Source organism: Dipodomys merriami, unplaced genomic scaffold, assembly GCF_024711535.1.
Source record: "Dipodomys merriami isolate MVZ:Mamm:240054 unplaced genomic scaffold, mDipMer1.0.p SCAF_8, whole genome shotgun sequence".
NCBI classification, from domain to species: domain Eukaryota; kingdom Metazoa; phylum Chordata; class Mammalia; order Rodentia; family Heteromyidae; genus Dipodomys; species Dipodomys merriami.
In genome coordinates this window covers 8597802-8614512 of record NW_027206401.1, presented here as the reverse complement: position 1 = coordinate 8614512, position 16711 = coordinate 8597802, and the positions used below count along the sequence as shown (strand labels likewise).

General features: G+C 43.3%; 1 protein-coding gene across 1 annotated transcript in view; it reads left to right on the top strand.

The window, feature by feature from the left end:
* Tiam2 (TIAM Rac1 associated GEF 2) overlaps positions 1-16711 on the top strand; it is a 182248-nt gene that overhangs the window by 94904 nt on the left and 70633 nt on the right. The window contains exons 3-7 of the mRNA XM_070010673.1: positions 1269-1373; positions 3255-4421; positions 10149-10584; positions 13205-13377; positions 14392-14616. Coding sequence (XP_069866774.1) covers positions 3261-4421; positions 10149-10584; positions 13205-13377; positions 14392-14616 — 1995 coding nt within the window. The 5' untranslated portion in view covers positions 1269-1373; positions 3255-3260. The remainder of the gene's footprint in view (positions 1-1268; positions 1374-3254; positions 4422-10148; positions 10585-13204; positions 13378-14391; positions 14617-16711) is intronic.

Here is a 16711-nt window from a genome sequence, read left to right as displayed (position 1 = left end):
TTCTCTCTAATTTAAAATGTGTTTGTATGGCTAGACTTGAGTAGGGCGTAGGAGGTGGTCTCTGGCACGATTATAAACTCTGAATCCTGTGCTGTTTGCTCCCCTCCCACAATTTCAAAAGTCTCAATTGAATCCCTCCAAAGAAGACAGACAGTAGCCAGTAAGGACATGATAAGAGGGCCTCACTCAGTGACAGGGGATGGGAGACAATCCCTCCCTCCTCCAGAAGGGCTGCCAAACTCCAACAGCAATGAGGAAAACCAAACCCAAAACAGAAAAAAGCCAGAGTGTGTGTGTGTGTGTGTGTGTGTGTGTGTGTGTGTGTGTGTGTGTGTGTGTGTGTGTGTGTGTGTGTGTGTGTGTGTGTGTGTGTGTGTGTGTGTGTGTGTGTGTGTGTGTGTGTGTGTGTGGTGGGGGGACTGTGGGGAAATGGGAACTCTGGTGTGCTGTAGGTGGGAATGTAAAATGGCGCCACAGCTATGGAAGACTGTGGCCACTCCTAGAAGGATGAAAGCTTATGTTGGGCATATTTCTCCACAATTACAAATAAAATCAAATCCATAAAAAGAAATCAAGTCACTCCTATACCCGTTCCACTCTGCTTTCCACCTCTGTGAGAAAATAAGGGCTTTGTGCAGGGCAGTGAATAATGCCAGATGTCAGCCACTCCCTCCCCCCTCCTCCTCCCCTCCTCTCACCCCCCTTCCTTCTCCCTTCTCCGAAGGCCAGGACATCAGTGTTTCCCTCCACTCTGGCCTCCTGCCCCTGCTGGAGGGAAAAAACCTCATTGCTGAGGCCCATCTCCACAACCTAAGTTGTTTTACACAAGGATGGTTCACTGTGCTTTTACAGTTTTGGTCTTGTTTCAATGCTTGGATAAGCAATGAACAAAGAACAGCAATCCCGAACTGTCTGGGGTTTCAATACTCTTTCAGCTAGTGTATCTGAGCGTTGTTTTCCTGAGTCTGAGGTTTTTTTCCCTGGGTGCAGTGGTGAAAGATGAGTCAGGTGTGACTCACTAGAACACTCTCACCTGCTCTCCCTTGAAACAAAGGCAGGCTTTGGGCTGCAGTCTGGGTGTCCAGTTGATGGATGGACAGTTGTGGCTTCCTTCACATCTTCAAATAGCCTTGATGAGTCAGGCAGTTCACAGACATCTCATTTATTACTCTGACAGTGATGTCTTCTACACAAAACCTTTGCTTTTGCTTTTTGGGGAGCTGAGTGTACAGTGCTTGAGGAAGTTTTCTCCTATTCTTGTTTTTCAGAGTCACTTCATGGATGACAGGTGCTTGTAATGCCACTGCGCTGCTCCAAGACCATGTAAGGCCCACTGACCATTAACCCCGCTCAGAGCCGAGACAGGTTTGCAGGTAATCATGTGTGCTGTTAATAACAGAGGTCAAGGGTTATTTTGTTCCAGTGATATAGATTTAAAAAGTTTTAATACATGTTACCAAAGGAAAGTCAATCCATTTAACTTCTGTTTTATGGCTGGGTATTCTTAGCTATGCAGGAATTAAAATCTACTGACTATACTTGGAAAATAGGAGCTATCGCCTCCTATTTACCCCCCAAAGTGACACACTGGTTAAACTGGAAAAGTAAAGAAGATTTGGAGAAAACCTTAACTTTGTCCTTGGTTTAACTGATAAGCTTCTTGAGCAGAGTATGGTTTTGAAGGGAGTTTAAAAGAATCTAATGGTTAAAAAGATTTTTTTTTTTTATGATGGCCACATTGTCAATTGCAACATTTTTCTCTTGTCATGTTCTAACGTGAGGATAATGATGTCCTTACATAAGCTCTAGGCATTGATTTTATTGAAATTTTTTTCTTTTAAAAAAATGTTTAAAAATGATGTTAAGTAATTGAACAAAGAGGTTAAACTTGCCTAAGTCAGGTTATGAGTATAATGCATCTTGGTCAATGACACCCTCTCCATCGTTCTCCCCCACTATTCCCGCTCCTATCCTGACCCTCAAGTTATATACTTCAGTCTTTATATACTGTACAATGAATATAATGACTGCAGTTGCTCATCCTTCTTCTTTTCATGAAATATTTTTCTTGCCCAAATGAGAGCAGCTCCCTGTTTTTAACCTTAGCCTCATTTTGAGAACTTAAGTCCTTTTCTATGCTGGTATTCCTAGTTTGAATGATAATGAAAATGTCAGTGGTGCCTGGTACCTGGAGTTATATTAATTATAAATCTGAGAGGTTTTTATGTAACTTCTAATGCACCAGTCCTCTCTATTTGAGCATTCTGCAGCTGCAGATTTAACCAACTGCACAATGGACATATTTACACTAAATGTACCTGTAGTAAGCACGTACAATCCTTTCTTTCTTGTCATTATTCCTTAAGCAATACAGGACAACAACTCTATATAGCATTGACATCATATTATAGTCTAGAGTAGGTTTAATGTTTACACGAGCTGGATGCTGGTGGCTCACGCCTGTAATCCTAGCTATTTAGGAGGCTAAGATCTGAGGACTGAGGTTTGAAGCCAGCCTGGGCAGAAAAGTCTATAAGACTCTTATCTTCAATTAACCAACAAAAAAACAAAGGTAGAGGTGTGGCTTGAATGGTGGGACACCAGCCTTGAGTAAAAAAGCCAAGCAAAAGCATGAAACACTAAGTTTAAGCTCTAGTACTGGCTGGCGTGTGCGCACGCACACATACACGTGCATACATACACACACATGTATACATTAAATTTATTGGTTCTAGGCAAATACAACACTATTTTACATCAAGGACTTCAGCATGTAAGATTTTGGAAGGTGTGAGGATCCCAGAACCAAATCCCCAAATGTTATATGACTTCTTAGTTCTCATTTGTTGTGTAATGAGAATGCATCTTGCTGATCATTGCGTGTCCCTGTGTCTGGACTGATGGAGTAGAGGCACTTTTCCCATGTGTTCTTCAAGAATCCTTAGCACAAAACCTGTCAACACCAAGTCTGAAGGATGTCTCTGCCTGCAGCTGATTTTTATGCCTGTTGGATTTCTGCATTAATAACATATCATAGATAATGTGCTTAAAATAACAAGCACATAGGGGTGATGCTGTCTGTGTGAGTAGCCTTGCACCATCAAGGGTAATTCCTGTAACTCCTCCTTTTGAGTCATGCCCAGCAGAGAAGGAAGCTGTAAAATATTTAGGACATTACTTTGCTTGCAAAGTTCTATCATAGTGGGGTGTAACTTAGGCCATGGCTCTTACTGATGTAACTGTTCTTAATTTAGGTTAACATGGGGAACTCTGAGAGTCAGTACACCCTCCAAGGATCGAAAAGTCATAGCAATACCATTACTGGTGCTAAGCAGAAGCCTTGCTCTCTGAAAATACGCAGCATCCATGCCAAAGACGAGAAGTCTTTGCACGGTTGGACTCACGGAAGCAATGGAGGAGGCTACAAGTCCAGGTCGCTGGCCCGAAGCTGCCTTTCTCACTTCAAGACTCATCAGCCTTACGCTCCGAGACTCAGTGGATCCACAGGCAAAGTCTCCAAAGGCACTGTCTACTCCAAGCACAGGGTGAACACCCCAGGACCTGACCTCCAGGGCAGCGACCCCTTCCACTATGTCAGCCGCGAGCCAGCAGATAACCACATCACCTCCAGAGACTGCAATGGACACCTTCTCAACTGCTACGGGAGAAATGAGAGCATGGGCTGCACCCCACCCGGGCAGGACCGCCGCAGCCCCAGGGTGCTCATCAAGACGCTGGGGAAGCTAGATGGCTGTTTGAGGGTCGAGTTCCACAACAGTGGAACCCACAGCCAAGGGTCTGCCGAGGACCCCAGTGGGCCAGTGCAGCTGCTGAGGTACTCGCCTACGTTGGCATCAGGGACCTCCCCGGTGCCGGATGCCAGGAGGGACTCCAGCGCTGACTCCCCAGCCAGCCAGCGCCCTTCTCCCACCGACTCCCGCCTGCGCTCCAGCAAGGGCAGCTCACTGAGCTCTGAGTCCTCCTGGTACGACTCCCCTTGGGGCAATGCTGGAGAGCTGAGCGAGGTGGAGGGCTGCTTCTTGGCCCCCAGCACGCCCGACCCCAGCTTCCCGCCCTCCGATGCCAAAAAGCCTTTCAACCAAAGCTCTTCCCTTTCCTCCCTCCGAGAACTCTACAAAGATGCCAACCTGGACAGCCGCTCCCCCTCAGGCATCTGTCTTTCCGATGACTATATCGGCTCCCACGCCAGTCTCGGCAACCGTGTCTCCTTTGCCTCTGACATCGATGTGCCATCCAGGGTGGAGCACAGAGACCCTGTCCAGTACGGTTCCTTCACCCTCCCCTGCCGGAAGTCCAAAGCCTTAACTGAAGACACTGCAAAAAAGGACACCCTCAAGGCCAGAATGCGACGCATCAGTGACTGGACGGGAAGCCTCTCTAGGAAGAAGAGGAAACTCCAGGTGAGTGTCCTCATCAGTAAAGCAGGGCTGGTGGGAGGAGCCAGCAAAAGGGGAGTCAGTGTAAGACCTGGCACATCTTTTCAGGTATGGGTTTTCACTCGTAAGCCCACAACTTCCATGTTGACATACTTTAACTCAGGCTGAAAACAAAACACCACTGGTGGCTTGAACCACAGATGGATTTATCACAGGCCTAGAGTCTGGGAGGTCAGAGTTCCAGAGTTCCAGAGTTCCAGCAGCCTTCACACTCAGTCCTCACAAGGCACTAATCCCTTCACAGGCCCCACTGTCTGCTTCATCTGTGTACCCCTGTGCCATGCAACATCCTACTACAGGGTTAAAGTTTTTTTTTTTTTTTTTTGTCGGTCGTGGGGCTTGAACTCTGGGCCTGGGCGCTGTCCCTCAGCTCTTCAGCTCAAGGCGAGCGCTCTACCACTTGAGCTACAGCGCCACTTCCGGTTTTCTGGTGGTTTATTGGAGATAGGAGTCTCACGGTCTCTCCTGCTCGGGCTGGCTTTGAACTGCGATCCTCAGATCTCAGCCTCCTGAGTAGCTAGGATTACAGGCGTGAGCCACCAGCACCCGGCGAGGGTTAAAGTTTTTTAGCACAGGATTTGGATGAGGGGAGAAGTGTTCGGTCCACAACACCGGTGTTCTGTGCCTGTGATCTTCACAGGACTAATTTAAAGCTGGTCCCACCTGTTCTTACAAAGTGCAGACCTGGGGACAAGTCCTGGATGAATTGTTTCTGAGGGTTTTGCACAGCCTTATTCTCTAACTTCAAACAAAAAGGAAAAGTACTAAATGGTTTATTTTTTTGATAAGTAGGGAGCTGACAATGTGTCTGCCCATATAATCTGACCACCTCCTCATGTAGATAGCTAACCAAACTCTTTTTTTAAAAAATGTCTCCTATGAAGGGAGATGTAATAAAAATATAATGCTGATAAAAGAATCAGGATGATAGATGATGTCTGGAACACTAGTACTCAGGAGGCTGAGATCTGAGGATTGTAGTTTGAATCCAGTCTGGGCAGAAAATGGCCTTGAGATTCCCCTCCAATTAACCAGCAAAAAGCTGGGCTGGAGGAGTGGCTCAAGTGGTAAAATATCAGCCCTGAGCAAGCAAGCTGATAGCGCAGTGATCTGAGTTCAAGCCACAGTACTGACACACACAATAATCAGAATGTATTAATAGTAATAGTAATCCATTACTACCAGTACTAATACTGATAATATAGTTCCTTTAATTATATTAATGGTGCCTTTATTAGTATATAGAGTTTTAATAGAAGAATGAAGTGACTCAGCCATCAGGAATGAAAAGTGATCATTTACCTTTTTAAGTAACTAAGAGATCTTGCTAGGTTTTGGTTATGTCCTTCTGCTTTTACTGTGCACATGTATGTGTTGCTGAGAATTAAATTCAGGGCCTTACAAATGCTGGGCTAGCACTCTACTACTGAGCTTCATATTAGCTATTTGTTCTAACTTTTAATGCTTTTAAAATACTTTAAAAAATGAATAGAAGAAATGCAAGCTGGGCACTGGTGGCTCATGCTTGTGATCCTAGCTACTCAGGAGGCTAGATCTAAGGATCATGGTTCAAATCCAGACCAGGCAGGAAAGTCCATGAGACCATTATGTCCAATTACCACAAGAAAACCAGCAGTGGTACTGTGGCTCAATGTGGTAGAGCACTAGCCTTGAGCAAAAGAGCTCAGGGACAGCGCCCAGTCCCTCAGTTCAAACCCATGACTGACAAAAAAACAAAACAAAACAAAACAAATGTAGCAGTGGTACTCCCTAGACACTGTGATGAAAATGAACTGTACAACTTGGGGGTGATGGGACTAGGAGAGAAAACGGGGAGAGAGTAAGGAAAGGGTGACATTGTCCAAAAAGAAATGTACTCTTTACTTGAATTATATAACTGTAACCACTCTAAACATTGCCTTTATAATAACAATAAAAATAAATACTTCTTAGGTGAAGACACAGAGTAGTAGGGATTTCTTTAACCTTTTCCTCCCAGTTTCCATTTCCCAATTGACAGCAATTGAGTCCTATGAAGAAAGGAGCCCCTGTGGACGCCCAGGCTGTGGCCCACATGCACATTGAATTCCGGTGTTAAAGAACCAGCTATGTTCAGCTGTCATCTCCCGTGTCTCCTGGTTGGTTCTGCCATGGGGCCCATTACCCCATGTCTCTGGGTTTCTCGTCTGTGTGTATGGGCTGGCTTACATGTGTCTGTACCAGATCCACTAGCCTGAGTTCTCAGTTCAGAAGCAGAACAGTTGCTGCTGTGTCACGTTCTGTCAGGCGTAGGTCATCGTCCCGTCCCCTCCTTCCCCCAGCCTTCCCACAGGAGCCAGACCTCCTTCATTTTTGTGTCATACACAGAACTTAAATCTAAACCATTTCTTGTGTTGGTAGAGAACAATAAGTAACAATATAGTAAACAGTCAGGATTTGAAAGCCAGAATGTACGCCTTATTTAATGCAAAGGAAGCTCAAGAGTCAAGCAGATGGAGTGTCCTTCCCGGAAATTCTCCGTCAGTGGCAAGGCAGGGTCAGTGCCCAATTGGAGTGTGCTTTACTTAGCTACACACCCAAGCTGTTGTTCATAACCACTATTAAATGTGATTCAGTAGGATGACGGAAAATTATTTTAAAAACTGGGAGGACAGCCTTTAGTTTTGCTTATGTTCCTACAATTGATAGTCTATAAATACAAATGAGATTTTCACTGGCCAGGCCTTTCTTTTCCTTTCACGATTTAAGATAAAGATAGGGACTAGAGGCTTAAAAAATGTAATCCTAACATAGGAACAGTTTGTGATAATATGCCCTCATAAGGCATCAAAGCAATATCTACTGTCTCTCACACTGAGAGACATAGTTTAGAAAGTATTATGGGATGGATAGATGTTTGTCTTTGTTTTTAAAACAAGTGGTACCCAAAAAAGCAGCTCTTTCTGTAGAGGGCTCTTCACCCATCCATGTTAGTGAGAACCTGAAAGCAGATTATTCTTTGAAAAAACATACACAACTGAAAAGGAATATCACACTAATTATGAGGGTTGAGACATAGAAGGGAGGGAGAATATGTACTAGAGAGTAGTAATTGCTTCGTGCAAATGAACTCTTTATATTAATCCAGCTATAGTGAGACCTTACTCTTGGTGAAAGTTTCAGTTTTATCAGTCAGGCTAGGCTAGGTTTTGCTGAGGTGACAAAGCCCCTTGATCAAATATGTGGTTCAACACAATCAAGGTTTATTTCTCACTTTCACTGTGCAACTGTCACAGTCAGATGGTGGTTCGGGTCTTCATTATTCTCCAAGACCCCTGAACGTGGGGCCAGAGCAGCTACCACTGACAATACTGTAAACAACTATAGTTCAGTAGACAGATCATAGCAAATGCTAATATGCAACATATCCACATGTCTGTAGGAGAAGATTCTTGCTTTGTGCTGGTTGAAGATTTAAGTCAGTCCTCCAGCTCGTAGTCACTGTGTTGTGAGAAACAATGACAACAGTGTGTATAGATCAAATGGATCACTGACACTTAAGCGTCTCTCTGGCAAAGTCCGGCTTGTTCTGAAGCAGAGGAAACCCCAGTGTTTGTGGGGAACATCTAACTAAAACAAGGCCAACACCAGCTGAGAAGTGTTTCTTCATCTCCTAGGACTAACAGAGTAACAATTACAACACAATTTGAAAACACTTTGGAAGCCTCTGCGGTGACTCAGCACTGGCTCATTTGCTCTGTTTTTAAAGGCATCTGTGTATAAGTGAACAAGACTCTGAGATGTGGTGTAAGCACAGTAGAAAATAATATTTTCATTAGTAATATCTGTGTTTGGGGCTCAGTTGTTTTTAGCTTCTTGTACTTGGAAATACTCTTGGTTAGTGATGGTGATTTTCCAGCCTAAGACAGCAAGGAAATGTTATTGATGAAATTTCTGGAAAGAAAGGTTCTCCACATTGTGGGACGAAGTACGGCCTTTCCTCAGTGTCCTGGGCCTGCTCTCCTCCATCTTATCTTAATGCACAAGGAAATATTACTGAAAGCCCACCAGGAGCTGAGTAGACAGCGAGCTTAGATTTCTCTGCAGCTACCTTAATGCAAGCTGTAAATTTGAAATGTGAGCATCTTTTGAGGCAGAATTGAGGGTTACTTCTTGGTGAAAAATCAAATTACTGCTGTTCACCAAGGAGTGGCTCACATGAAGGATAGCTTTAGTGAAGAGCAAGCTAGACATAGAACCAACACTTTTGTGCTTTTAGCTTTATGTCAGTGCCTCCGGTCTTCATAGGTGGCTGCAGTAGTTATATCTCTGTGAATATTATTTAGAGCTGCTTGTGTTTAATCAGCATTGAAGTTAAGAATTATTACTTTGGTATCTCCAGTGGGATACAATATGTTCTCAAATAAAAGGATATGAATGGGAGAAAAATGTTCTTTTCTGGAAAGAAATTCCCAAATTAAGTAAGAACTATGAATCATGATAAAGAAGCTATAGTTCACTAGGCAGTACCCTTCATGTAAGTAATCCTTGGTGCAAGTTTTTTTTTAAAATAGGAAATGGGAAAATAAGGTCTAGAAATCTAGATCTAGGCTGTGGCCAGAGGTTTTGAAGATTATGTTTGCCAAAGAGAGAGGGAGAAAACCTTGTGGGTTTTATATAACAACACCTGATTCATATCCTCACTACCCTGTCTGGAGTGATTCTCTAACTTCATTTTCAGGTGATCTTGGAGAAAAATAGATTATGAGAATTTGAATTCTTCCTGGAAGACATTGATTTATAGTCAGAAAGGAGGGGGAAAATGCCAGAAATCTTCACTAATGTGTTTAAAATATATTAGTTTTTTTTTCTTTCTTTTCCTTCCAGAAGTTTGGGGGTTTGAACTTAGGTTCTTAGACTTGCTTGGTAGGTGCTTTGCTACTTGAGCCACCTTCCTGCCCTGCTTTTTGCTGATTATGGGGGGATGGAGTTTAGTGAACTTTTCTGCCTGTGATGGCCTCAAACCGTGATCTTCCAGATTTTAGCATTAAAGTAACTAGGATTATAAGTGTAAGCCAACAACTAGATATACTAGTTTCTCTTTCTTTTCTCTTTCCCTTTCTTTTTCTCTGTCTCTGTCTCTTTGTCTTTCTTTTTCTCTCTGTGTGTGTGTGTGTGTGTGTGTGTGTGTGTGTGTGTACCATTTCTAGGGTTTGAACGCAAGGCTCAGTCGCTGTCTCTGGGCTCCTTTGCTCAAGGCTAGTGCTCTACCACTTGAGCCACACCTCTACTTCCAGCTTTTTTTCTTGGTGGTTAATTGGAGATAAGAATCTTGTGAACTTTGCTGCCCAAGTTGGCTTTAAACCTCGATCCTCAGATCTCGGCCTCCTGAGTAGCTAGGATTACAGGTTTGAGCCATGGGCACCCAGCTCAGTTAGGTTCTTGATATAAAATAGAGGTTAGACTTAGGAGAGACAGTTGGTGTCTTATTTGCCTCCTTAAGTGTTGACTGTGTGGATATAAATTGGGGTGGATAACACTTTCTAAAATTCTTCCTGGTTGGGAGGTGTGATGATTTAAGGTGTTTCTTATTACAAGGATCTTGCTTTGTAGCACCACTATTAGCCATCCCCAGTGGTCCACTGAGGCTGTGCTGAGGGAGGATGCTGTGACTACTGGAGCCTCTGATGGTTTCATTTCTGTCACAAACAGGAGCCAAGGTCCAAGGAGGGTAGTGACTTCTTCGACAGCCGCTCTGATGGGCTGAATGCAGATGTGCAGGGACCCTCTCAGACATCTGCCTTCCTGTGGTCCGGAGGCTCGGCCCAGATCCTGTCTCAGAGAAGCGAATCCACTCAGGCGATTGGCAGTGATCCCCTCCGACAGAACATTTACGAGAATTTTATGCGGGAGCTGGAAATGAGCAGGACCAACACTGAGCACGTAGACACATCTACAGAAACTGTGGAGTCCAGCAGCGAGTCACTCAGTTCGCTCGAGCAACTGGATCTGCTCTTTGAGAAGGAGCAGGGTGTGGTCCGCAAGGCTGGGTGGCTCTTCTTCAAGCCCCTTGTCACCCTGCAGAAAGAGAGGAAGCTGGAGCTGGTGGCCCGGAGGAAGTGGAAGCAGTACTGGGTGACACTTAAAGGTAAGTAGCCCAGCTTGCCAAGGGCTATGATGACTGTTTTCTTCAGCTGTGTTCTCCTGGGAATGCCACTGAGACTAGCATTGATGTGAGATAATATGAAGGGTTCACAAACAGAATCTTATGGCAAACTACACTGCAAATACTCTGAGGAAGTATAGTCTACTTACTGTCCACATATATGTATAGATGTGTATAGCATCTATACATATATGTGAATAATATATACATACATATATACATTACGCTTGTATTCTATATAAGCAGTCTAGTAAGAAAAATTTCACTTTTAAATTTATCCCATGTGTATTACTGCATTGTTCCTTGATACTTTTGCTGCATCTGGAAAAAAAACCCACCTAAATATCTACCAAATGTGGTTAAACTTATTTGGAATATAAGTCTTGAATTTCATATTCTGTACTTGTTCAGAACTACAAAATAGTACTCTTCCTAGCTTGAATAGATCTGGATCACTCCACTTTGATGAACTAAAAAAGAAATTGTTATCAAATGTACTTTTTCTTTTTCCTCCTTTGTCCTCGCTCCTTCCATATCTTCTTCCCTCCTCCCCTCCCCACCTTTCTTCTTTTTCTTCTCATGTGAAGGAAACAGAAGCTAAAATTTTAGAAACAGGAATGTGTTAAGCTAATAAAAGCACTGCCATTTAAAAATCAGAATCACTTTGCCTAGTTTGGTTGTGTAGATTTGAAGAAATCTCAGTATCTCATGAGGAAGCATGAAGCCCTCAATGCATACAGTGTTGATTTATACAGAGGCTACCAGGAGAAAGTAGCCTTGTGGCCTCTAGCATTTCTGCACAGCTCTTCTGCTGCTCTATCATAAGAGCTGAATGTAGTGGTTGAAATCATTATCAGGTGACACCCTTTCCCAGTCTGGAAGAAAGCAGAAAGGTGAATCACATGTGTAGACAGTATGTATGTGAAACACCTAGAGTTCTGCTTTTCTTCCTCTGTAGCTTTCCTTTGTCCTCTGTTTCGAAATAAGAGTCTCGGGGATTTTTCTGTCTGGGCCGGCTTTGAGCCTCTATTCTCAGATCACAGCCTTCTGAATAACTAAGACTGGAGACATGAGCCACCAATGCTGAGCTTCAGAATTACCCTTTTTAACAGAGGTAATTGTGCTCTCTGTCTGCCTTTTCCAATGAGCAAATTATATGTGACTCGTAGGGACATCCTAAGCTGAGTAGTTGGCGATGTCCCTCAAAACTCACACTGCGCAGTGTCAGGAGGGGGACTACCTGTGACAGGCCAGCAGAAGATGGAGTGACAGTGAGGGGACAGAAAGTGACAAACAAAAGGTGCATTTAAAGAAGGACTGAGACTGTCTCCTATTTTTATGGCCTCTGTTCTTGTCTTCAAGCCCTCTTCTTGTGGGTTTCTTTCTGCCATTGTGGCAAGAATAGCATCCACTGTCATCCCTCCAGGCCCCCTTCAAGGGCACTGTGGAAACTGTTCAAATTGAAACCTGGGGAAATTGTTTTCAAAAGGAGGAGGGGGAAGGCGGAAGGAGAGTGACAGAAGAGGTGAGATTGATTGGATACATTGTATACATGCATGGAAATGTCACAAGGAAGCATCTCCTTGTACAACTGATGGGTGCTGATAAATCATTTCCAATAATTATAAGGGGATTCCTATCTAATCATTAAAGAAGACCATTAGTAATGTCTACATGTAATACTTTACAAGCTTATTGGGGGAAAATAAGTACTTAAAAGTATATGTAAGCCAGGTACCAGTGGCTCACATTTGTAATCCTAGCTACTTATGAGGCTGAGATCTGAGGATCACAGTTTTAAGATAGCCTGGGAAGGAAAGTCTGTGAGACTTCTATCTCCAATTAAATGCAAAAAGCCAGAAGTGGGGTGTGACTGAAGTGGAAGATCACCATCTTTGAGTGAAAAAGCTAAGGGACAAGCACCCAGACCCTGAGTTGAAGCCCCGGTTACAGCACACACACAAAGAAGTCGAGTTATCAGCACTTTTAGAGTATTGTTTGAAACAGAGATGTATTTGTGGGATAAAATAATACACTAAATTCAATTATTTGACATGCGTCTGGAGGATAAGTTGGGCACTTGATCATAAGTAGCCAAGTTTCTCATGACCATAATTGTAAATGTAATTAAGAAATATGGGACTTTCTTTGGCTTTCCATATTTAGATTTCATAAATAATAGTGTTGTACTTAAAAACGAGGAGCCAGAGGGCCTACATTCATATCCCTGCTCAATTATGGTCTACCTGTGGGACCCACACAGGAAAACTCCATGTTTTGGAATTGTCATCTCTTCAGCAGAGGTGAACTGCCATGTTCTCCTAACAGGATAGCTTGGGTTAAAATGACCCAGTGTGCAGAGAACCTGGAGGAGTTAAACACACATGCGGTACATTATGCCTCGTTTTCATTCCAATTCATATCATGCAAGTAAGCCAGCTTTTCCTTACCACATTTGTAAAGCAGCCACCTCAGTCAGGCCTTGGAGGTGTTTTCAGATGTATAATTTACCTTCTCATGTCCGTCCGTTCCCGCCCCCCCCCCGCCCCCCTTGTCCTCAGGTCATGTGGCATGGACTTTACTTGGCCTCTATCTCTCCTAGGCTGCACCCTGCTGTTTTATGAGACCTATGAGAAGAACTGTGCTGAGCCCCTCAGTGGGCCCAGGAGCGCCCTCTTCGTGGAGGACAGCATTGTGCAGTCTGTCCCGGAGCACCCCAAGAAGGAGCATGTGTTTTGTCTCAGCAACTCCTTTGGAGATGTCTACCTTTTCCAGGTACTGCTGGTTTTGTGCAAACAGAGCTGGAAGTGATGGCTTCTGTGTGATTTAGATGAGATGAAAGCCAGTCACCAGTGGCTCACACCTGTAATCCTACTACTCAAGAAGCTGAGATCTGAGGATCCAGGTTGGAAGCCAGCCAGGGCAGGAAAGTCTTCAGTTAACCAGCGAATAAGTCAGAAGTGTTCAAGTGGTAGAGCACCAGCCTTGAATGAAAAAGCTAAGGGATATGCCTTTAGCTTCAAGCCCCAATATTGGTGTGTGTACATGCATGCACACACACACACAAAGATCAAAAGAACTAAAAGGTAAATAGAGTGAATACTTCGTTAGGCTTTGAATTAGGACCTGAGCAGGAGACATTGTCATCTATTAACTGTCAGTGCCAGAGGTCCAGTCCAGTCATTATTGACAGCAGGCCTTGCCCAGGTGCCTGTTAAATGCCAGGCTGTGGCCTATGGGATGGAAACTCACAATCCCTGCCTGCAAATAGCTCACAGTGTAGAGAATGTGATGTCCATGATTTCTGCAGCAGAGCTTTTTTCGGGAAGCCTGCAGAAGTCCAGGCAGGAGAAGCTTAGGCTCTTCTCTGGATTCCCAGTGGAAGTCAAGCCACAGGTCTCTGGGAAGTCCTGTGGACGTATGCTATGAGGTTCCTTTCCCTGTGGAAACTGGTCAGGAGGTTCAAGTTCAGGTGACCTGCTGTTAACATTTGTGGCCACTTTGTAGCAAGTGTCTACTTGCAAGATCAGAGGAAATTTTGGAGAGTACTTTCCTTAATTTAAAAAAATGTTATTATAAAGGTGATATACAGAGGAGCTACAGTTATATAAGTCGTGTAGAAAGTACATTTCTTTTTGGACAATGTCACCTCTTCCTTCCCTCTTTCCCAGTTTTTCTCTCCCATCCCTACCCACAAGTTGTATAGTTCATTTTCAACATAGTGTCTAGTGAGTACTACTGCTCATTTGTTTAGAGAGTATCTTGTGTTAAAATATTTTCTATCTTCAGGCCACTAGCCAGACAGATCTGGAAAACTGGGTCACAGCCATACACTCTGCCTGTGCGTCCCTTTTTGCAAAGAAGCATGGGAAGGAGGACACAGTGCGCCTGCTGAAGAGCCAGACTCGAGGCTTGCTCCAGAAGATTGACATGGACAGCAAGATGAAGAAGATGGCGGAGCTGCAGCTGTCCGTGGTCAGTGACCCCAAGAATAGGAAGGCCATTGAGAACCAGGTATCTGTTATCTCACATGTACTTACAGCGGGCAAATGCAGACTTACATGTGCTAGTCATTCTTACACGCGGGATAATAAGTTCTGCGGGCTTTGCAGTTGAAGTTGTTGGTGGCTGGGTTTTTTGTGTGTAATGAGGGTGATATGATTATACGCTTTGCAGTCTTTGGCAGGTGCAAAGGTACAGACTGAGCATTGCTTTGCCTGAAATGCTTGGGACCAGAAGTGTTTTAGATTTGGAATGTTTTTCTTAAGATTTTTCTATATTTTGGAATATTTGCCTCTACAAAATATATATGTATGAAATATTTTAGTTGCATTAAATATGAACATGTGAAATATCTTAGAAATGAGACTTCCAGCTGGGCACCACCAGTAGCTCATTCCTGTAAACCTAGCTACTCAGGAGGCTGAGATTGTGATTCAAACTGTCCCAGACAGGAAAGTCTGTGAGACTCTTATCTCCAGTTAATCACCCAAAAGTCAGAAGTAGAGCTGTGGCTCAAGGAGCGAGAGTGCTTGTGAGCACAAAAGCTCAGGGACATTACTCAGGCCCTGAGTTCAAGCCCAAGGACTGACAAAAAAAAAAAAAAAAGGCCTCCACATCTGAACAACATTTACTTTTGATTCATGTATATCATATATGTATATCTAGTATGTCATGTTATAGTATTTTAGTGGCTTTGTGCATGAAGCATTTTTATGAAACAATACTATGGAATGTTTCACTTGTGTCAGATTGGCACTTATATACATTTTGAAGTTGTGCATGGTGATACATACCTCTAATCCCAGCACTCAAGATGCTGACATAGGAATGTCATCAGTTGAAGGCCAGCTTGGGCCATGTAGTGAAATTCTGTCCTCAGACACAAACAAAAGCAATTGGATTTTTACTCCCTTTCTTATTTTTGGATTTTTGAATTAAAAGTGCTTAATCTATATATTATAATATTTTATGAACAAATCTTTATTATTTTCCTATAGTCAGTGGTACCTTCTTATCTCTCATATGCCATCACTTATAAACATAAAACTACTGAAAGATTACATGGGTAAGATTCTACTCTAAAAGATGACTTCGAAGTGAGTGCTCGGTTTGGTGTAACACAGTTATTCCTAGAACAGCAGAGAATCTTTTAATTGAAACATGTCCTGTGGTCTACTTCCACATTCGTGTGAGAGGTAGTTCTTGTGCTACTGGCATTTTGGAGGAGATAAAGCAGCCTTTTAATTTCAGAGTTGCTCTGTATCATGGCAGGGGCCCTGGTCCTTGTTTCCTGGGATTAGCCAGTCAAAGCAGCTCCTATCAGTGATGGCGTGTGATGGGGAAAGTAGGCTTGTAGCTTATCTTAGCTCTCTTAAGCTTGACTTGGGAGCCATTGTTTAGACTTCTGGAAAAGATGCCCAGTTTGGAGTTTTCAGGTCCTTTCACTTAGTCAAATATTTAGGTTCAGGGAATGATAAGGAAAACTGGGCAACATTGAGAGAGTCCTAGACTGTCTTTTGTGTCCTTTAAAGTATGTCGGGCTTCCTTATGGCCACAAGAAATCTAAGCAAAGGCTTTTTTTAAAAAAAAAAACATTTTAAATTTTCATTAAATATAATTTTATATTTTCTGTCTGTGGCTTGTAACTACTAGCTGATGTCACTGTGATTGTGGGGTGGAGGGCTAGGATATGGTTGAGAGGGCTGGAGAGCCTCTGCTCTTACAAAGAGTTTGGGTGATGAGTACTTGTGGTCTACCATAGGTTCTTTGATGGGCTCATTACATCAATTACTTTATGCATATCTTCTTAGAACAACTAGGTTTTCATTTCATGTCTCCCCTTCCCCGTTTCCTGGCCCTTACCCACTTGTTTCTTCTCCTTGCTACCTTTCCTTTCTCCATTTCCCCATCCTGTGCACACCTTCTCTTTGGATGATCTTCAGAAATTCTATCTGAAAATGCCCTCTCTGTAAGGGCAAATTTTTAAGGCAATAATGTAGTTACATTTTTCTCAAAGGGTTTTGCTATGGGTAATGGGAATTACCCACAGTTTTAAAAACATTGAAAAACAGAGCTCACTGTCCCCAACTTCCAGGAGTTCAGAGAA